This window comes from Myotis yumanensis, unplaced genomic scaffold (assembly GCF_028538775.1).
Source record: "Myotis yumanensis isolate MYYU_CA2020_CCGP unplaced genomic scaffold, mMyoYum1.0.hap1 SCAF_3, whole genome shotgun sequence".
NCBI classification, from domain to species: Eukaryota; Metazoa; Chordata; class Mammalia; order Chiroptera; family Vespertilionidae; genus Myotis; species Myotis yumanensis.
In genome coordinates, this window is record NW_027223754.1 from 172625872 (window position 1) to 172649812 (window position 23941).

Genomic DNA, 23941 nt, shown 5'->3' on the forward strand with positions numbered 1-23941 from the left:
AACAATAAAATCCTGTATTTTTTCTAGTGAGAAAAAAACTTTGTGAGAACTTAAAAATAGAACATATCATGCCCATCATGTTTTATCCTGAATTCCTGAAAACTAGTTGTCTTATAGAAAATTGAATAAATCCTCAAAAGGAAACTTTAGTTAACACTTCCTATAGTAGATTGTCCCATACACAGATTAATACAAAGTTTCAGATTAGATGGATTCCTTATGAATCGTTTATATGTGAAAAAATGAAACATTATCACAAATTTTTTAAATTCACAAACAGGCTTTAAAAAATGTTTATTATTCCATTTAAATACAATGTTCATTTACATATTTCTCCATAATTGTCTTTTGTAAAAAAAAATGCATATAAATACAAAGTTACAATGAGAAATTTCACAGGAACAAACCAGCTTCATCATTTCTGACTTTTTAAAACTATATAACAAATTAAAAAATAGGTCCCTTTGAAAAGTAGAGTCTTTCAAGGTGAAGAATTTGATTGCCCTTCATTTCGTAAAACATATGAAGAGATGAATTGGCAGTTACAAAATAGTCACAGGAAAGGAAGAAAAGTATAGGGAATATAATCAATCATGTTGAGATCGCTATGTATGGTGCCAGTTGGGGTACTGGAAATATCAAGAGGAACACTCTGTAAAGTATATGATTGTCTAACCACTAAGTCGTATACCTGAAACCAAAACAAAATAAAATTGCACAAAAGAATTTGATTATCCTTAATATAAATAAATCTAAAGTCTTCATATAATAAAATGCCAGTCAGTTCTGAAAATACTAAATAGACTAGTAATCCAACCATAGGGAATTGTTTGAAATGATTTACCAAATATTTCTATTTAAAGCAGAAATGAAAACTTGTCATCTATATATTTGGCCCCAATACTCCTACCACAGGACGATATTTTAAAAATTTATGTATAATTAAGAAAACTACATTAGGGTATACCCACCATAGCTAAAGCTCCTTTCTTCTTCAGCAAACTAAAGAGTGTTGTATACTAGGCCCCGTGGTCTAAGTGGAAATTGTAGGACTCTACAGTTCTGAAAACAGGGTTTCTACCTGAATATATAGGATCTTCAGGGCCAAAAATTTAGAAAAGAGATGAGAAGGAACAGTAGAGCACAGAAGAGTAGAAACAGTAGGGAGTGGGGAGTGGTCTGGGAATCACAATAAGAGCATGAAACTATCACTGGAAGGACTGAACATTGCATTTACATGTTATAAAACTCAGGGTATCCACAGTCACAGATAGAGTACCAAAACAGGAAAAGACGGAGGATATGAGGGCTTTGACAACGTGAGGCCTTCTCCATCAGTACATTTTGTGGTTTCATGCCACATTCTTTCAGAGGGAGTAAAGTTGTAAGATGCATTGTTTGCATCAGCAACCCATTGGCTTTCATTACAATATAGGATTTTATTAGTGCAAATGCACTGACTATTTACAAGCATATATGATAACTGCATTTAAAAGCAATCTGAAGGAATATATTATATGAGAAACTGTCCTAATATTTTAATCTACTTTGCAGAAAATCTGGAAAGTAATCAAACAATAGTCTTGTTTTAAGCACAGAATGTAAAATAAAGTTTATCTTCATTATGGATAACAAAACAATTTTACACGTTGTAAATTTTAGTATAAGTGCTGTAATTAAGTACTTTTTACAGATTTTCTTTCATTACTTAATTCATAAAATTAATTAGGATACATAGGAATTATAATATTATATTTTAAATAGATCTTTTTCACTGGTAACTATTTTTACAATATTTACCTTTAAAATAAAACATATAAACATTCCTTCATATACACAGGAGCTACTTCAAAGAGTGGGAATACCCTTTTCATATGTAAACATTTTTTAAAGAAGTATTTACAAGAGAAGTGATTAATTTTCCCATCCAAAGATAAAAATATGTGATATCCCTCTTATTCAACAGTTATTCTTCTCATTCTTTCAGCTAATTCTTTTCTCACTTCAATATGTTTTTCTAAATTTTGCACTTCATGTGGAAGATTGATGTCCCAAATAGACAAGCAAGATTGTAATTCTAGAAAGATGAAAAAAATGAAATAATGTCTCAAAGATGTGCCATAGGTATTTTTATTTTAACTTCATCAATTTATATTCAGTTACTTTGGACAAATGCGTATATAGGAATATACCTACATATAATGTACTAAATTATTGCCATTTACATATAAAGATCCTGTTTGGGAAATGTTTTTTTTTAGTTGTTAAACTAACAACTAAATTTTTAAAAAGAATATGGACCTTTAATAACCTAACATCTAATTTTCTTAAAAATATAGAGCTTTTCAATCACTGTTCAAAATCAGGCATCAAATGGATAGGTAAGATGCAAGGAAAAATGTCCACATTTAGTTTAAATTTGGGCTAGTTCTAATTTTATAATGGCTGATATCTCTACTTTGACATAAAATAAATATTCAACACCCCTAAATCACTGAAACTTAATTTTAAAGATTTATATCTAAATTATTTGCACTATAAAGAAGCTATCAATTAAAAATGCTTTAAGTCTTATAGCATATGTATTACTTACTATAAATGTATAAAACACATATTATAATCATCCATATCATCACACTATGTTTGGAAAACAATATCCTATTAAACATACCTTTTTGGTGTTGCATATCTTCAGTACTTTTCCAGGTATATCCCAAAACCACCATGGCATTTTTAAGATTTCCTTAAAAAAAAAAAAAAGAGGAGTTTTCTGTTAAAACAATGTAAGTTGGACTAAAAATGTACAGTTCACATTTTAAGACACAAAACCTTGGAATTTAATTTATATTTTACTTTTTCAGAGACACCTAATTATATTTAATAAAAAGCTTTCCAAGAAGACCAGAAACTCTTTAAAGTTAGAAAATTCGTGATCTACCCCTTTCTATAATTTTTATTAATTGTGTGAACCTGAGAAAATAGCTTAACCTTTCTGCAAAATGGGTTTAATATTTATACATCACCCCTCCACCAAAAGTTATATTACATAAGATTGTGTGTGTGGAAGTATTTTGATAAGGCACTGGCCAAATGGGAAGCATCTAGATGGAGAGCGGCAAGGATGGATACACTGATACTCTGTCACAAAACCATTCTTCTCCTCAGGTCATTCATTAACTTATTCAACAAACAGTCACCAAAAGTCCTCTATGTATGAGGCCGAGGCCAGGCCCTGGGAATAAAGGAGTAAACAAACATATGCAAATCCAACCCAAAGGAGTTTATGTTCTAATGAGGATATTCGTTACTAATTAGTAACTCTGTTAACTAAGCAGAAAATGCAAACCCTTGAGGCAGCATGAAGCATGGTACTTAAGATGGACTAAACAGAATTCTAGACCAGAAAGAGCTGGGAGGAATGTGGCAAATGATGTAGGCTAGAGAGGTGGGTGAAGCCAGATCATGCTCCTTCTTGTATGTTATATGTAAATTTATCTTTACTTTAAAAATCAATTAAGCCCATTGAAATCCCACTAAAATGTCAGTAGGGAACAACCTCGATGGGTCCCAAAGTACATACAAATTAAATTAGAGGATGTAACCACCTTGGAGGAATAAGCTTAAGAGAGCAACTCACTACAGACCATCTGCCCTGCTTGTTGACTTGTATCCTGACAGTCACCAATCGCTAGCAGCACCTCATTCTAACTCCTGGGCAACTCTGATATCCATGCATGGAAAATGGGGGACGGGGAGGAGAAACACTTGTCTCTCCTTAATATAGTCCTGTAAAACAATTTACTATTTTCTTCACCCTACCAAACAGTTTATTACTTATTTGCCAAAGCGACACAAATTCTACTTTCACAGAACGTAACCCCATAATGTAATTTCTGTGATCAACTTTGTAAATATACTAATATTATTATTTTAAACCAAATAATTAGCGAAAAGTAGACAATGAAATGTGATTATTTATGTAGAAAATATTTTTCATGCACCATCACGATTTCATTGTATTTAAATAGCCAAGTAGGAGCAAGGAAAGATAAAGTCTTGAGTAAAACATCATGATTTGTCAATATTTGCAGATTGAGGAAGGAGTTCAGCATATCTTGGTACAACAATATAAATTTATTTATAGAATAGAAAGCCAAACAGAATTCTTTAACAAGGGTGGGAAGCCTAAACTATAATAAAAATAAACATTTGCTTTAATTTCTTTGGGCAAAAGTAAAAAAATACTCAACATTGTCCATTTCCCATTTGACCTTAAGAATAAAGAAAAAAGAGGAAGTAAAACCCAGACTTGGGTGCTCTTGCAATAATCTGCTTCCCTTATGGGGTGGAGAGCATCTACCCTCTCCATTTCTTTAGTGACCCTATTCAAAATGTGTCCCAGTCTTATGCTTCACAGGGTGAACTTCTGAGACACTTCAAGTGACACTGGAAAGTGAAGGAAAAACTTAAAGATCAACATAGTTTATAGTCTTAGAGAACATGCGAAAAATCCAAAGGAAAGACACATGCCTATCTGCGCTGTCATCATGACTCGAACAGAGTCACAGAAGTCGTGAATTATACGGATGAGCCTGAGAGTTGAAAGGTCAAGGAGTAGCATGTAGCCTCCCCCGGTTCCAATCCAGAGAGCAGTGTTCTTCTGTAGGCAGAGAGTTTTCACTCTCCCCGAGTAAGACATACTGTGTCTGGACTCCTTGTTCACTTTCACCATTTCCTCCCTACAACCATGAAGAAAGTATGCATTAATGCTTTTTCAATGATTAACTGATAAAACAGATGTGTCTACAGATATTCACAAATATGTAATATTTTAAATTATGAATACATAACAGTAGACATTATATATCATTAACATTATACAAAACTAATTTTGCTTTACACTGAATACCACCCAGCCATATTTTTCTCCTTGAAGCACAAATCATCAAACATAACACAATAGCCCCTTAACTTCAAGAAATTTTGAACTCAATACGATAAATACAATATTTATAAATAAAAATCCAGTATAAAAAGAATACATTTTTCCCAATAAGAAGGAAAAACGTTATTTTCAAAAGCTTTCCATAAAGTATAAAAGCTTCAAAGAAAAAAATTATAATCATTTATATGTAAAAGATATCCATACAAACCACTAATTTTCCCCCTGAGCTAACGAATAAGTCATCACAAAAATGAGGTATCAGAAATAAAAGGATCCTAATAATTTTGGATCTTCAGGTGGTAGGAGACCCTTTACCAGGCAGAACTGTCAGCATTTCTGCGCAAAAATCTCCTCCCCAAGCAGAGAAAAACTGTCAGATAAGAAGATCCTAGGAAAGTAAACTTTGAAGTCGCCTTTCATGGATATAGGGTCTAATCTAAATGTTCTTCAGAGTATAAAAATGTATTCAGTAAAATCAAAACAAAAGTAGAACGTGGCTACCAAGTCAGGCTGGTGATGGTCCTATTTCTTTGCAGTAGCAACAAAGGATGTGCTTGATGTCAAGTCTGTGGTTGTCTCGGACACACTCGCTGTATCAGATGAGAGTTGGCTCACAGGCTCACGTTTGGTCCTCCCTCCTAGTTAGTGCATTGGTCAGTCCAGTGCACCCACCCCCATATTTTTATATTATTTTACTTTAGAACACAGTATTTTTGGACCCATAGTCTATTAGTAATATTAATACTATAATTCTACTAGATGTACAGCCAGCAATGCATCCAGTATGGTCATTTTTAATAATGTACTATTTTTTCATGAGAGAGTATTCTCTATAATACTTTGAAGAAACCACAAATATTATGCTCCTATTTTTTTTTTCCAAAATGACATTTGCTGGATTCCAAGACATGGCGTTGAAAAGCATGAACAATTTTGTTTCTGGGTGTGTGTGTTGTTGTTTTTTCCTTTCAACTTTCTATGTAGAGGGAGAAAGGAAGAAATGTCAGTCATACTTGCCCGGTCTGTAAAATTTGAAGTATAAAGACAGCTCTTACCGGCATAAAATAAAGAACCAATGACATTGGACCTATAGTCACCAATAATATATTGTACATTTAACATTTTGTTAAGAGGTGGATCTTGTGGACCTCCTTAATAAAATAAAATTTAGAAGAAAATCCCAATGAATTTACTTTAAAAAGTGTGCACAGTCTATTACTTCACAGGGTTTTTCCGTTTTCTTATCCCACACTTCCACAAGTGGGCTATTTTTCTTAGCAATGTAGAGAGCTCTGTCCACCACCACTGCTATGATGTTAGAGTCACTGACAGCTGCATAAGGAAACCTAGGAGGGGAAAAAAGAAGGTCATTACTATTCATTTTTCTTCTATTTTAACATGCAATGTGACCCTGAATGAGTTCATAATGCACATGAAATATTAACACCAATTTGAAAAAGAAACAGGCTAGTGTATTGGCAGGTGTTTTTATTTCCACTCTTCTAATATGAACTAAATATATACCTTACTATGGTACTTCACTTATTTTTGGTCACTTTATACTTTTCACTTGATAATAACATAAATTAAAGATCATAATTAATGTTTATTTCTGGTCTTAATTTTAATTTCAGTTTTATCTTGTTCTTTAATATTTTTTATTGATTTCAGAGAGGAAGGAAGAGGGAGAGAGAGAGATAGAAACATCAATGATGAGAGAGAATCATTGACCATCTGCCTCTTGCACTCCCTCTACTGGGGATTGAGCCCACAACCCAGGCGTGTACCATGAACAGGAATCGAACCGTGACCTTCTGGTTCATAGATTGACAGTCAACCACTGAGCCACACCAGCTGGAGCTTATCTTGTTCTTTATAGAATTTTATACTGCCCAAATATCCAAACCATCCTAGTTTCTAAAGGAAATGTCATCATATCAATGACTTTATGATGTGGCAAGAAAATTCCATTAAGTGTTAAGAATTAAGTGTTAGCCATCTATACCTAGAGTTATAAAACGTAAGTTGTTAAAATAAATTTTAGTGGCAACATCTGCAAATATTAAAGCAAAAGGTACCTTTGCATCAACAAAAGCCAGTCAAGTTATGAAAGAAAAAATCCACATCTTTCCCTCTTTGAAAATAAAGAAAAATGACAAGCATTTTAAAATATCAATTTTTCAACCTAGCACATTTGGCATTTTACATATTTTGCAAACAGATTGGCTAACATAGGCCCCATATGTATTGGCAAACTTCTAGTTAGCCTTTGTGGCTTAACTTAAATGCCAGCTCCTGTGAAATTCTTCCCTGACCTATAAAAATAAACTAATCATTCTTTTTTCCACCACTACTGTAATATTATAGATCTTATCTATATATATAAAAGCCTAAGCAACATGCTGACTGGCCAGTAGCTATGATGTGCAATGACCACCAGGGGCAGATGCTGAAACCGGTAGCTATGACACACACTGACCACCAGGGGGCAGACGCTCAACGCAGGAGCTACCAAGCAGTGGTGACTTGGAAGCTGCGATTCTTGGGTGACACAACCAGAAGCAGAGAGTAGGGAGCCCGATTCCAGGGTGCATCACCTGAGAACTACCCTCTTGCAATCCAGGACCCTTTTGGGGATGTCGGAGAGCTGGTTTTGGTCCAATCCCCGCAGGCCAGGCCAAGGGACACCATTGGTGCACGAATCCATGCACCGGGCCTCTAGTTAAATATAAAATTGTATGAGTGTGTCCCTGACGCTAAATTGTATATGTAAATGCTTAAGGACAAGGACCATGTTTTTTTTATAAGCTCTTTCTGTAATTTTCTTGTTTAGTCAACCAAACATGCCTTTGAGATAATGTATATTACAGTCCTCAGGTAAGAGGGAACTGGAGATTTGAGAAGTTCTTATCCAACTTCACATAACCCATACATGGCAAAGCCAATATCTGAACTATGATTGAAGCTCTTCTCTACCACTGTACAGTGCTTCTCACTGAAAAATGTAATCAACAAGAACCTCCTGCAATGATTCACTTGAAATACAACCTTAAAATTGAAACAAGATTTATATTTTATTTTATTCTTGCTTGAAATTGGTATAACTCACTCTGCTGTAGAGGGACTATCAAATCAACAGAGGATTTTATGCCTGAGTGCCTATGTTTCCTACAATCAATACTTAATGGACATTCTCCAAAATATTATCCATAGATAAAAATAATGCCTTGCAAATTCCTTTTCTGATACAGAGATAAAAAATTGTTAAACATTTAGATTGATAAATACTCCTAAGATTACCATAGGTTTTCATATTTACCCCAATTTTGATTAGGCTGGGTGATTTTTTAATGTCCTTCTGCTTTCTGGAATTTTCTGTTTTCTATAATAAATGTTTAATTTTATAATAGAAATATAAATTATGTATTTTAAAAGATTTTCATTTGGGATTATTAACAGCATTATTGACTGGATTATAAAGAATAACACAAATACAATGATAAATTAATTGCATATGCAGGAATAACTTACAGCTGAGTTTTCCTGGTCTCAATGAGTTTCTGAATGGTGAAATCATCAGAAAACGAGAAAAGTTTTGTGCCACATCCTCCCCACATAATGTTTTTTTCAGTTGAATTCACGGATTCACTCAAACACATGAGTGGAGTGCTGATATTTCCTATATTGAGTATCTTCAGAGGAGCAGCTCCTTTACACTTTGCCAAAAAGAGGAAACACATCCAGTTTATTGGGTCTATGCAGAATGAAAAACTGTGAAGTTTAAGCTTTCTAAAGACTACTTTCCCATCTTATAAGGTTACAGGTATTAAAATAATAATTCAGGACACATTTTTTCAAAGGATTTATAAAAACAGGATTCAATTCAACCAGTATTCAAAATATCATCCTATAACCAAGCTCTTCACTTCTCCATGCAAAAATTGTACCGGAAATAACCTACATATTTTGCTCTACTTCTCTGTCTCTCATCTACACTAATAAAAGAGAAACATGGTAATTAGCGTACGACTGCTACCCTTTTCATTGGCTAATCAGTGAATATATGCAAATTAACTGTCAGCCAAGATGGCGGCCGGCAGCCAGGCACTGAAGCGAGCAGGGAGGTTTGCTTGCTCCAGTGACTGCGGACTCCAACGTTCCCCCCCTAACTTGCCGGCCTCTCAGCTGCAACTCTAAACAACTATGTACTATGTTGCAAATAAGAAGCTAAACAAAACCCCAGAAACCAGCCGGACTGAAAGCCAGCCAGACCGAAACATTGTATCGATGTTTTCAGCAGCAAGGCCTCAGAGCTAAAACTGGCCCAGAATAAAAAAAAGAAAAAGAAAACAAGGAGTGGTTGGGAGCTTCAGTCACTCGCTTCAGGAAAACAGCCCTCAGCCCCTCACCCAGACTGGCCAGGCACCCCAGTGGGGACCCCCACCCTGATCCAGGACACCCTTCAGGGCAAACCAGCTGGCCCCCACCCATGCACCAGGCCTCTATTCTATATATTAAAAGGGTAATATGCCTCCCGGCACCGGGATCAGCGGAGCAGCGAGGCTCCCGGCACCGGGATCAGCATGACAGGGGGCAGCGCCCAAACCCCCTGATCGCCCTGCGGCTCTGTGTATGACAGGGGGCGGGGCCACAACCTCCCTATCCGCCCTGCTCTGTTCATGACAGGGGAAGGCACCCCAACCCCCTGATCAGCCCTGCTCTGTACCTGATAGGGGGGAGCTCCCCAATCCCCTGATTGCCCTGCGGCTCTGTGTTTGACAGGGTACAGCGCACCAACCCCCTGATCGGCCCTGCTCTGTGCCTGATAGGGGGGAGCTCCCCAATCCCCTGATCGCCCTGCAGCTCTGTGTGTGACAGGGGGCAGGGCCACAACCTCCCTATCCGCCCTGCTCTGTTCGTGACAGGGGAAGGCACCCCAACCCCCTGATCAGCCCTGCTCTGTGCCTGATAGGGGGGAGCTCCCCAATCCCCTGATTGCCCTGCGGCTCTGTGTTTGACAGGGTACAGTGCACCAACCCCCTGATCGGCCCTGCTCTGTGTGTGACAGGGTGCGGTGCCCCAACCCCCCTCCCCCACGGGCCCTGCTCTGTGTGTGACAGGGTAGAGCCATAACCTCCCCATTGGCCCTGCCCTGAGTGTGACAGGGTGCAGTGCCCCAACCCCCTGATCCGCCCTGCTCTGTGTGTGACAGGGGGCGGTGCCCCAACTCCCCTATCAGCCCTACTCTGTGAGTGACAGCGGGGAGCTCCTCAACCCCCTGATCGGCCCTGCTCTGTGTGTGACAGGGGGGAGCTCCCAAACCCCCTGATTGACCCTGCTCTGTGTGTGACAGGGTATGGAGCCCCAACCCCCCTGATGGGCCCTACTCTGTGAGTGACAGGGGGCAGCGCCCCAACCCCCTGATCGGCCCTGCACTGTGAGTGACAGGGGGCAGCACCCCAACCCCCTGATCAGCCCTGCTCTGTGCGTGACAGGGGGTGGCGCCACAACCTCCCCATCGACCCTGCCTTGAGTGTGACAGGGGGCGGTGCCCCAACCTCCCAATCGGCCCTACCCTGAGCATGACTGAGGGTGGCATCGCAACCTCCTGATCCGCCCTGCTCTGTGCATGACGGGGAGGCGCCCCAACTCCCCAATCGGCCCTGCTCTGAGCCTGACCAGGGGCTGCACTTAGGGATTGGGCCTGCCCTCTGCCACCCGGTAGCAGGCCTAAGCCAGCAGGTCGTTATCTCCTGTGGGGTCCCAGACTGCGAGAGGGCACAGGCCGGGCTGGGGCACCCCACCCCCCCACCCCCCGAGTGCACAAATTTTTGTGCACCGGGCCTCTAAGTTAGATGATAAGTTTTTTGATAACAAGGAGTATGAAGGGGTAGAATTCTCAATGAATAGTTGGAACCACAGATGAATGGATGGAGGGAGGAATAAATGCTCTTATGATAAATGAGAATCTAGAGAACAGAAAGTTAAATGATATCTTCAAAGCTAAAGAAAAACTTGATGGCAAACCTGATTTAAAATTTGTTTCCTTTGTTTTTTCCACAATATATTTATAAGTAATTATCAACTTTGCTTACATAAAAATAGAATTATTCATATTCCTCACATTATACATCAGATCTCATTTATCATTTTATCCTTAGTTTATTTCATATAAAGCATACACTCAATCAGCAAGTATGTATAGAGGATCTACAGTGTATAAGACTTTATGAAGCAATAAAAAGAAAAAAGCAGAATTTATGATCCTTGCTCTCAGAAAGTTTATAATCACTTTAGAAGGAGCTGAGGATGAGCTTAGATAAAACAAATAACTTAAAATAAATTTGGTGTAGAATGCATTCAACATTTACCTTAACACTTTTATCTTCAAAAATTGCTAAGTTGCCATCAGCAGTTCCCACCAAAAGAAAATTTTTTTGCTTGCTAAAAGAAAAAATGTCAAAATTGTTACGAAAAGAATGCTTACCTTGACCAAGGCGGCCTTAACCTTTTCCCTAGCTTGATTAAATCTTTAAACAGGTTTCTTCCTGACTATAGGCCCTTGATCCCTTTTCTTACATCATTTACTTAAAAAAACTTACAATTGTAATTCTTTCTCAGCCCAGTTGAGATGTAAATCTTCCTCTAGCCTCTTGCCAATTATATAGGCCTTTCTCAAGAATCCTGGAGCCCTCCCTTAAGAATATATTCAAGGAAGAGTGGCCCATCTCCCAGTCTCTAGGGAGGGTGCCAGCCTAACTTCAATAAGGACCAATTTGCCAAGACAGATGGTTCAGTCTCATTCACTACTTCCCTTCACCCCAAAGACTTCCAGTACTTTCCCACTGCTCACTCAAATGGTTAAGAAAGGGGTCCTAATATGAGGTGACAGGAGAAGATTTGACTTTGGGTGGTGGGCACATGGTCCTATATATAGAGTATAAAGAGTTTGTAAATTAGAAATCCACACATGTAACCTATATGTTCATGTAGACTAATGTAACCCCTATGAAATCTATACTAATAAAAGGGTAATATGCTAATTAGACAAGGTCAACCAGACATCTTCTGGTCATCTGGTCCTCCTTCCGGACAAAGCCATGGTGGCGGGGGCTAAGGCAGAGGTGGTTAGGGGCGATCAGGCCAGCAGGGGAGCAGTTAGGGGTGATCAGGCTGGCAGGCAGAAGTGGTTAGGGGCAATCAGGCCAGCAGGGGAGCAGTTAGGGGTGATCAGGCCGGCAGGGGAGGGCAGTTAGGGGTGATCAGGCTGGCAGGCAGAAGTGATTAGGGGCAATCAGGCCAGCAGGGGAGCAGTTAGGGGTGATCAGGCCAGCAGGGGAGGGCAGTTAGGGGTGATCAGGCTGGCAGGCAGAAGTGGTTAGGGGTGATCAGGCCAGCAGGGGAGCAGTTAGGGGTGATCAGGCCAGCAGGGGAGGGCAGTTAGGGGTGATCAGGCTGGCAGGCAGAAGTGGTTAGGGGTGATCAGGCCAGCAGGCAGAGGGGTTAGGGGCGATCAGGCAGGCAGGCAGGTGAGCGGTTAGGAGCTAGCAGTCCCGGATTGTGAGAGAAATGTCCTGGATTGGAGAAGATGCAGGCCGGGCTGAGGGAAAACCCCCACCCCACCCCACAACCTGCATGAATTCATGCACTGGGCCTCTAGTTTAAAATAATAAAAATAAAAATAATTTCCCTTGCTTTTATTTCAGCAGAGTTGAGTCCAGTCTCTTTCCTTTATTGCAATAGTCTTCAATAAAGTCTTCTTTGCTTATTTAACTACATCTGATGAAATTTTTCTTTAACAATATTCAAACAATTGCAACTTTAAAATTTCAAACATGGTTTACTTGAAATGTTCAGCTGCCAAACACTTGGGCTTCACATTTTTCTAATATTTATTTTCTAATATTTACTGACTTATCAAAGAGGAGTTTTGGGTGCAATAATCTTAATGGCTCCTGGAAATCAACCGGCCACATAGATTACAGCAACTAACGTGTTACTCACACCTGAATTTATGCCACTTAGATAATTTCCTTTGAGATAGATAAGATCCTGACAACTGACCATGATTAAGTATTTTCACCTATTAACAACTTATGCATTTATTGGACTTTTTTTCCCAATTTGATAGTTAGTTAACCCATATGTTTTAGATTGACACAGAACAAGCAATTGAAATATACATATTCAAAGAAAGAATGAACAAGAAGTCATCTTTGAAGAGGTCCTGCAAAGGTAAGTTAATGTGAGGAATGATAAAGAATGGAGCAACAGCTAAGATAAAACCAGGAACAAGGCTGGTGGCCTAAAGAAATAATTGGCCTTTTTTTTTTTATAAATGCCTCAGTTTGATCTGTATACAGAAAAATAAATACTTTGGTGGCTTCCCACAATTCCCTTTAACAATGGGAAAATGTTACAACTGAGCAATCTTTGCTGATGCTATAATAATTTCCACACATTAAGTCATCTAAAAGATATGTAAATTTGTCCCAATGGTCAAATTTACTAGTGTACCTTTGTTTGGAAATGGAATTGCAATGCAAGCAAGTAACAGAATCGGTCATCTTTTCAAGGGTATGCATCTTTTTCCCATCTTCAGAATTAATGACGAGGAGCTCGCCAGACTGTGTCCCACACACAATCCAGCTTTCCTTTTCCACAGGCAGGTGCACCAAGGCGAGGCACAGTATTCTGCTATTGGTAACTTCCTGTTAAGAAGAGAAAAACACTCTAAAGAAACTGATTCTAGCTGAAGTGACCAGAACTTACAGAAAATAAAAATATTCTGCCAGCCCTAACCAGTTTGGCTCAGTGGATAGAGCGTCGGCCAGTAGGGGGTGTACAGGAGGCAGCTGATTGATGTTTCTCTCTCATCGATGTTTCTTTTTTTTTTCTTTTTATAAAATATATTTTATTGATTTTTTACAGAGAGGAAAGGAGATGGATAGAGAGTTAGAAACATCGACCAGCTGCCTCTTGCACATCTCCTACTGGGGATGTGCCCGCAACCAAGGTACATGCCCTTGGCCGAAATCGAACCTGGGACCTTTCAGTCCACAGGCCGACACTCTATCCACTGAGCCAAACCAGTTAGGGCTCATCGATGTTTCTAACTCTCTATCCCTCTCCCTTCCTCTCTGTAAAAAAAAAAAAATCAATGAAATATATTTTTAAAAAATATTCTGCCATCCACATACTGAACTCTTTTAATTTCTTTCTCTTGCTTTTAAAAATATTACCAATTTTATTTAATTTTCAACAATAAATGAGTTAACTGGCAAACAAGCTTTGCCTATCTAGAATGCATCTGAAACTAAAACTGAAAATTGAAAGTTATTTCTCACCATTTCACACTCCATCAAAGTAACAGGAGATTTTTCAATCTTAAAAAGTAATGTTTAGGCACAACATGTATTTCAAGACAACAGTGAAAAATTAGGTTATTTATAAAATCTAGAAATTTATTTTATTTTTGCCAATACAACATATTGCAGAAGTTGTGCCCAGAGCCTCTCTCTCAGTCAGGTGCACCCGCCCCAAGCTGCTCTGGGTGTTGGCTACTGACAGCTCAGAGTTGCAGCCTTCACAACAGATCTGTCCTCAGCTTTCATCAACTGAGGAGGTTATACCAGCTCCCAGAAATGGCTGGGAAGTTATACCTCCTCTCTCCTTGGGAAGATTGTAGCCAATGACTGGTTGATATGTGGGAATAAAGACTGGCCCCCATGCCTCACGGAGGGATAAATCTGTGCTCTTTTTCATACTCCAGAATTTCTTATGGATAAAGCCTGAGGCTATACTTCCTCAAAAATACATTTTTGTTAAGATTTCCCCCTGCTCTTTCTGGCTTCCTATACTTAAAAGTTTCTCTCTCTTCACCTGGCCAATGTGGCTCAGTGGTTGAGCACTGACCTATAAACCAGGAGGTCACAGATCAACTCCTAATCAGGGTACAGCCTAGCTGGCAGGCTCTATCCCTAGTAGGGGACGTGCAGGAGACAGCCAATTGATGATTCTCATCATTGATGTTTCTATCTCTCACTTTCCCTCTCTCTTTCTCTCTTTGAAATCAAGAAAAACATTATTTTTTTAAATTTCTCTCTCCTTAAATAACTCATACAAGATTTCTGCCTCAGTCTCTGTTTTTAGAGACTCTGGCCTACGACACACATACACTGCAATTTCAAAACCAAACACATACTTATTTCATTTCATATGAATACTCTTGTTCTAACAGAAAGCCAATTTAATAATACCCCTAAACTAGCTCTTATTTCATTTCTTCCTAAGTAACTTTTTAACTAGTACATGATTTAAGGTTATCTAACCCTATGCAGTACACCTGAAATTAATAAAAAATAATATTGAATATAAACTGTACTTGAAAAATAAAATATAATAATCTGCAAAATAAGTTTTCTACAGCATCTCTAATTTAAAGAGTATTTGGATTTACCTCCGAAGTAAGTCTTTCAGTAGTTAAGTCAAGAAGGGAGAGTTGGCCTCTGTCCCTGGGCCCGCAGCCCAGCCAGATGCTGGCATTCTTGCAGCTCTGATTGGCAGCAACCATGCACTCCACAGTGAAGTTTTTGGGTATGGATATGTGTCTCATCAGACAGATTAACTCTGCCGAGTTCAAAATGTCAAAGACCTGAGCAAGTTTAAAAATAACAAAACAACACACATCAAGTTAACACAGGTCCTTCTGAAAGGTCAGATTCTTGCACATAATGTAGACCTAAATGTTACAGCTCTATCAAGAAAAACCTAAACCTGTTATCTAACCTGTGACCCACCCAGAGCAACAAGACTAATAGTGCAAAACTATAGATAAAATTACATTAATATAATACATCTTTTTAAACTGGGCATGATATCTACTCTTTTTGTATATGTGGTATGTATCCTAACTTGAAAAGAAAATCTGAAAAGTGGCGATCAGGAAAATTGAGCAGGGTCACCCAATTTTACGCTGCAGAGCCACATCACGTTCAAAAGTTACTTAGGAAGATAAATACTCGGGCCAACTGAGGGAAAATGAATTTTGATCTTTGGTAACAAAACTCACAACTCACTTCTAGATTCTGGTTTTATGTTTTTCCTTCAAGCACTAAAGAACTAGACAGAGAGTACAGAGCCTCTGTAAGGAAACAGAACCAGGAGTCAGGAAATTCGAATTAGAGCCACTTGCCTGCCCCTCACATGAGACCCTGAGAAAGCCCCTTATTATCTCAGTACCTCATCTGACAAAGGTGATGAGTTTACCCATCTTGCTTAGTATATATTACAATTAAAAATTAAGTATGTGAAAGTTTTTTAATTATGTCATGTACTAAAAAAATTTCAATATAAAATACAGGTAAAGTATACTTAAAAATAAAAGGAAGAAAAAGTAAAACAACAATTAAGCTATGAAAACTTCACTGTGATAATGTCTGTGTAAGAACAATGGTAACCACAATTAGAAAACCAGAAGTGTTAGTAGCCAAGATGATTATAAAAAGTTTGATAAAGTCAGGGAAATGTGTTCAGCTATTTTTAAGTAGAAAATTTTAAAGTTGAACAAAATTTGTTCAATAAATTATGACACAAAATCAAAGTCCACAACATAAAGACAGCTCTTATTTTGATCCATTAAACTCTGTTTCGGTTTAAAACATGTACGAGTTCTGTTTCCAATAATGTGTTAGAAGAGGTTATTTGAAAAGCTTTTGTTGTTGTTAATCCTCACATGAGGATATTTTTCCACTGATTTTTAGAGAGAGTGGAAGGGTGGGGGAGGGGGAGAGAGAGACAGACAGACAGACAGACAGACATCTATGTGAGTGAGACATTAATTGGTTGCCTCCTGTACACTCCCTGACCAGGGCCGGGAATCAAGACTGCAACTGAGGTACGTGATCTTGACCAGAATTGAACCCACATTAATTTATATTATATAAAATGAAATATATATATATATATATATATAATTTATATAATTTAATATATTATAAATTAATATAACATTTATATAAAATAAAAATATTTTAAAAATAAATTAAAAAGCCTTCAGTCCATGGGCCAATGCTCTAACCATTGAGTAACCGGCTAGGGCATGATTACATTTTAAATAATCTATAAATACAGAAATCTAAACTGAATGGCAAAATCATAAAGAAAAGAAAAGCAAGGATTGCACAAAAGCCAGCACAGTGCAAGGATTAAGGGAAAGGAGAGGGGTGTGAGCAGGGAAGGAGGGCATGAGGGGCTTCTGAGGTGGTAATGCTCTCACTGTGTGTCTGGGCCGGCAGAGGACACACGCATCTGCTTTATACTCTTCTGAAATGTGCGTGTTTATTTATGTGTTTGAGTATATGTATGCAGGGATTTTATATATGTGTGCATGTATGCATGTATTTGATGTTCTGTTCCAAATACTGATACACTTTGACCACAGTAATACCTGGGCAGATGTAGGCCTTTCTTGAGGATTTTCTTTTAAACACCTCTTAATTAACTTCTCAACCATAGGCCAGGGGGCACAACCATATTCTTTAACTGGATCTAAAACATTCAAAAACATGCTAGAACATTAGACAAATCAGAACATTTATTTTATTTCCACTCAATGTACATAAAAGACCCAGATACTGCAAAACACTGATTTCTATAATCCTATATTAATTATGAATCTACTTATCACAAAAGCTAATTTTGTTAGCATTATCTCTACTTGAGACGTTAAAAAAGATTTATGGATTTTTTTATGGTAAAAAAAAAAGACACTAATACCAACTGAATAAAATACTACATTTTCATTCCACAGCTGTATTTCAAATAGACTGAAAACATTTTTGTTTGTGTAATAATTAGACTCCTATGGAAGTGCTTTTTATTTGAATATTAATTCTCATGTCTCCACAGTCTGTTTGTACACATTTGTTTTTTATAAGAGACATGCCATTCTTCCGGTTGAAGTGAAACAGAAACCTGGAAACTTTGACTGGAAAGATAACTGGTAAATAAGGGACATGACCCAGATTGTGTCAAAAGTTTATTCAAATGAGAATAAATTTCCTTTTGCTGGGAATCTTTAAAGTCCCCAAAAGGAGAAAGTTAAAACTATATCCCTGTATGTGGCATACAGTGTACTCTCAAAAATATTTCTTAAATGACAGGGGAAGCAGAAAATATGGGAAACAACTAAATATATTTAAAAGAGTACTTTGTCCTGGGAGCTGAAGTAATACTCAAAGAATGAATGAAAAAGTTCTAGAATTTCTTAAAAGCATGAATAATCATTCAAAATGAGATTTTAACTCATTAAATACCCATTTACTAATTCTTATAAATATTTACTACTAAAAATTATTATTATAAATAATTCAAAGTTCCATTCCTGCATATACATTATTTCACTCCAAGAAAATGAAAACACTCCAGGCAAATGGGCACATGGTAACTTCTTATGGGAACAGAAGTCACAACGCTTGAAGTTTTAATAGCATGATCCTGTTCTGAGCATTCTTCTAAATACACACCAAATAAAGTAATATTGACTCGGGATTTATAAAAAAGCCTAGCCCAGCCAGAGTTGCTCAGTGGTTGAGCATCTACCCATGAACCAGGAGGTCACGGTTCTATACCTGGTTAGGGCATGTGCCAGGGTTGCGGGTTCAATCCCAGGTAAGAGACATGCAGGAGGAAGCAGAGCAGTGATTCTCTCTCACCATTGATGTTGCTATCTCTCCCTCTCCTTTCCTCTCTCTAAAATTAATAAAAATATTTTAAAAATAAATTAAAAAGCCTAAAACTGCTACTATACTCATGTGATTTTTATTTGTATCACAGATGTAAGAATAGTCATGCACTAAACAATTATCATCTGTGAAATGAATTAGGTACACAACTATAATTAAATAGCTTTTTTAAAGGATATTTTTAATCCATTGAAGATAAATAAAACTTACCTGGTAATTTGCCTTGTATTGCCAATTCATCAAACTCATTTGGAAACTTCAAACCCTCTGCTATTCTATCTCCAGTTGTCAAAATGTCATACAGTAGTAAACCAAATGAATAAACATCAGCCTGTTGGTTATAAATTACATTTCCTCTAGCAACTTCAGGTGCACGAAAGCCTGAAAATAAACAGATATATTAATAAATATGCCCAAACCAGAGCTCATATACCTAAGGAGACATATAATTAGGCATATATGCTAATGAAGTGTCTGGGAGATGAGTTCTAAACTAGGCCATGTCAACTCTATAAGGAAACACCTTGATCAAGCAATTAACAGTCCTGTCCCAGCACATTTCACCCCAAGGTCGATCTTGAAGAATAATAACAGTAAGCATTCTGTAAGGAATTATTAAGTAATGTTTCAAAATTAAAGAAATGAAACTTAATAGGAAAATAAATCTCTATTATTTTTCTCCTTCCAGGGAAGTGTTTCAAACACAGAAAGGGGCAGGAGGGCGATTTCTAGACTTCAAGTAACATTAACTTGGCTAAAATTCTAATGCCTTCATTATTTTGAGAATGTGTGACTCTGCTCCCTCTACCCAATAGAAAAATTAAAATGAAACTATGTCTAAAACAAATAAAGTCCCTCTCAGGAACTTCTATCGTGTGGCCAGATTGAGAACCCCTGCTCCACACCTACTAAAGTAGAACTCTGAAGGGTACCACCCAGTGAATACATTTTCTAAAGCTCTACATGTTATCTAATATAGAGCCGAAATTGAAAAACACTTAACTAAGTAACTCTTCATCTTCCATCTATCACTTAACTCATACCAAATTTCCTGAAGGTATCTGAATAAGGTATTTTATTCCTTAGTTCCTTTTGCCTGGAATGTCTCCTCCCACTCCTTCTTTTTTTTCCCCTTTTTTCCAAGCCTTCAAGCTTATTTTTAAGATATAAACCCAGAATCACCTTCCCTAGAAGGAAGTCCTGATGACCTACAGCTCAGGGAATCACTCGCTCCTTGGGGCTATCACCAGACTTTGAACTAGATTTCCTACTGACACTGACACAATGCTTTATGATTATTTGCTTCCAGCCTTATTTCTCCTGGTGGAATATATGCTTCTGGATGGCAAAATTTACACTTATTCATGCACATTCCAAAATTCACCACTAGAGTAATTGTGAACATACTTGGGGCAACTGCAATATGCCAAGGCTTGTTCTATTATATGCATTATTTCCTTTTTACCCTCAACGACCCCATGAGATAGACCTTATTTCCCTCATCACAATTTACAGCAATGAAAACTGAGCCCCAGAGAGTGAATCTTGATGAACCCCAAATAGCTATTAAGTAATAGCACCAGTTTGGTATTTGGTAAACTGTCAATAAATTATTGCCAAATGCATGAACAAATAAATAAATAAATAAATAAATAAATAAATAATAAGGATAATTTTCCCTCAGAGAATTATCATAATAATAATGTTGAAATAATTGGGAAAATATAATTCATTGTCTAAAAACTATTTTTAAAGAAATAATTTTTCAGATAAGCCTGATTTAACAAATGCAACGAGTATATAAAGAAAACAGTCATAGATCAAAATTATGAGCTATTTATAAGCTATGTCTTATTTTATATCTTTCTTTTTCACTTTCAGAGAAGTATAAGTAGAACACGTTACATAATTTCTATCAGATGATAGTGAATAACTAGAGACTAACATTTTTATTTACCCAAAGACTGTTGCATTTCTATGGATGAGTTGAAGCCATCAGTCAGCAATGATCTCAGTCAACAGTACAATTATCACAGGACCCAGAACTGTCACCCCCAACAGGATATAGTATATCCATTTGTCTGAGTTAAGGTTAAAGGTCTCCAAGTTACTTCAAGTTGAAAGAATCCATCCCATATTTATCTTTAAAAATGTGGACACACTGCACTGTGGTCCCTGCCAGTACCTGAACTGTCTCAGAGTTATGAAAAAGGGTTTGTGAACCTGAACTTGGCTTGCTTCATGTTTAGGTAGGGGTCAACATTACCCAGGTTAAAACTTTTGCTGTTCCTTTTTACAAACATCTCTGGAATATGTAAGTATTGTAAAAATCCAACTTTTAAAATAGAACTTGACAAAAAATATTCTCTCTTTTTGTTTTGTTTTCTTTCCCCTGGAAAATTATATCAGTTGATTTTTTTTTTTTTCCCTACAGAATACAACGCTCAAAATTACAATGTACTGGTCACAGTTCTTCACACAGTAAGCTAGTGTCTGCACACAATGTGATAGGCTTCAGGGTTCTCTTCATGCTCCTGACCTCACAACTGAAGACACTGTTGCCATCTTGAGGGAATTGTCAAGGAAACCATATCCCCTACCTGGTGTGCCCTCCGATGTTTTAATCCCCATTCTGCAGCAGTACTGAGCAATCCCGTAGTCAGCAATCTTTGCGATGATGGCGGCATTGGGATACAGGGTGAAGAGCAGCACATTGTGGGGCTTCAAATCCCGGTATATAATCATGGCCGAGTGGAGGTATCTGCCAGAGAAAGGCACGGGTCATCTTATTAAAATGCGATTGCATTATTATAAGTTTTGTCAGGATTTTCTTAAGTATGTATATCCATTATGCAGACCATTAAAAATTCTGTGCTGTTTGACCCTCAAAGTTAAAAGATACTGTAGAAGGAAGTCCAATACTATAAAGCAAACTTATTCCTTAAAAATAAAAACACACACAATAACATCAAACCAAATCAATCCTTATAAGTGATTTATACTTAAGCCACAACCACTTGAAACAAATTACCAGTTTTTAAGACTTTTCTTTCATATACCTTAATAATTACTTAAAAAGGAATTCTCAATTCCTTCAATGATCACGAGTATTTTTACTAGTTTAAAATGTAAATATGTTTAATACGAGTTGATAGGATAGTGTTGTAACCCCCATTTACTTAATAGTTTTGCTTTTCTTAAAACCATATAGAAGCTTATCTCAGATTTTTACATTCTCTTTGTTCTATTTCTCTTTCGATATTTATTTTTACTGACTAAAATACTACCTAATTTTTGGAAAATATTTTCTGCTTTTCAATAGTAACAATCAAAATAAAAACATTTTTCTAGCTTTCAATTTGTATCCTTTTGACCTAACTTACTTTAAACCCAATTCCATTATAAATTAAGGTTGACAAATAACATTTTGGGTAAGACTTGGAATAAGTAAAACATTTTCTTGGGAAAAGTAATACTGGGTGATGTTTAAATCTTTCCTTTTAGACTGATCCATAAGCAACTAGAGCTGGATACTGACAATAAAGTTAATAAAACTAGTTAATATAAAAAATAAAATAAAAGGCTTTTGTTGTTTTCATTTTATTTTATTTTTTCCATCACTGCAGCCACTGTGGAAAGCATTATAGATTTAGCTCAAAAAATTAAAAATGGAACTGCCTTATGGCCCAGCAATTCCATTTCTGGGAATTTACCTGAAGAAACCCAAAACACTAATTTGAAAGAATATATGTACTCCTCTGTTCATTGCAGCAGTATTTGAAAAAACACTAAAATAAAGCTTTAATCTCAACCACATCTTGTCTATTCTGGAAACATGGCCTGGGGGCTACTACTGTGCTCCAGCTACTACAGTAAGTCAATTATTGCCCCTCCTTATACATTCACAAAATTCACACTTTCTCCACCTCTGTCTTCTCTCTTCTATGCTGTCAAATATGCCATAAATCTCCATGTAATCTTCCAAGTTTATCATGACCGACATTGTAAGAACAATTTTTCACAGTTCTTAATAGAGATAAATATAAACCCTTTGTTTGTTTGTGGTTTTTTGGTTTGGGATCACATTAGATTAGCAAATATTTACTCCATTATCTAGTACCAATCACTGGCAGAGGGACTAGGAGGAGCAGAAAGGAAGCAATACCCTGAAGTTTCCATTGCATGATGGCCCAGTTGTATGCATCATTTAATTACATCAACTAATGCAGTAAAAGATTCCCTTCCCGGATGTAGTTAGGACAGTTGACATTAGGCCTATTCATTTCGGTATACGTATTTTTTGGCTGAAAAATAAGATAAATGTACTAATGAAATTGACCTTAACAATAAGGAATGGACATGAAAGAAAAATTTACTAAGGGCTTACTAAAAGGCCATTAGTCACCCTTGCCCTGCTGAAGAGAAAGCTGGGAGATTAAGAAGAAAAAAGTTAAAGCCAAGTAATGCATAATTGAAGAACAGCCAAATCCTTCATAATGCATGCCTCTTACAGAATATTTATAGAATACAGACTCTCAGAATTCTTCACAGAGGTTAAAAAAAATAGTTAAACTTAATTTGGAATAATGTCAGTGGGAGGGAAAGATTATCTGGGTTAGTTAAAATGTTCAATTATAGAATTTAATCTTTAAAAGTACAGTTTTAATAACTTTTAATAGACTAGCAAAATAACTTTTGAAATCTTAACAAGTGCAGATCTTGACTTCCTTAATATATTTCAGCCACAACTTATGCATTGTGACAATAAGCATTAATAATTTTTTTATTTTAAAAACTAATCTAAACACAATCCTTCATTAACCATGACTACCACCAGTGTATCCTGAGAAGTCACGAGCTAGGACAGCGGTTCTCAACCTGTGGGTCGCGACCCCCTTGGGGGTTGAACGACCCTTTCGCAGGGGTTGCCTAAGACCATCGGAAAACACATATATAATTACATATTGTTTTTGTGATTAATCACTATGCTTTAATTATGTTCAATTTGTAACAATGAAAATACATCCTGCATATCAGATATTTACATTACGATTCATAACAGTAGCAAAATTACAGTTATGAAGTAGCAACAGAAATAATTGTATGGTTGGGGGTCACCACCACATGAGGAACTGTATTAAAGGGTCTCGGCATTAGGAAGGTTGAGAGCCACTGATCTAGAAGGAGAAATGGGGGCTCTAACAAGGTTGCAGAAATGTGGCGAGTGCAATGCTAGGGAAGCCAGAGGGAC

General features: G+C 37.2%; 1 protein-coding gene across 3 annotated transcripts in view; it reads right to left on the bottom strand.

Moving 5' to 3' along the window:
- Positions 1–283: 283 nt before the first annotated feature.
- LRRK2 (leucine rich repeat kinase 2) overlaps positions 284–23941 on the bottom strand; it is a 128971-nt gene continuing 105313 nt past the window's right edge. For 2 of the 3 annotated variants that reach the window (XM_070410425.1, XM_070410424.1), the window contains exons 41-51: positions 21291–21451; positions 18901–19071; positions 17394–17494; positions 15405–15599; positions 13463–13656; positions 11317–11389; positions 8477–8661; positions 6139–6291; positions 4531–4739; positions 2672–2743; positions 284–2077 (exon numbers count right to left, since the gene is read on the bottom strand). In XM_070410425.1, the coding sequence (XP_070266526.1) occupies positions 1956–2077; positions 2672–2743; positions 4531–4739; positions 6139–6291; positions 8477–8661; positions 11317–11389; positions 13463–13656; positions 15405–15599; positions 17394–17494; positions 18901–19071; positions 21291–21451 (1636 nt within the window). In that variant the 3' untranslated portion in view covers positions 284–1955. The remainder of the gene's footprint in view (positions 2078–2671; positions 2744–4530; positions 4740–6138; positions 6292–8476; positions 8662–11316; positions 11390–13462; positions 13657–15404; positions 15600–17393; positions 17495–18900; positions 19072–21290; positions 21452–23941) is intronic. The other variant, XM_070410426.1, reaches the window with a different exon arrangement.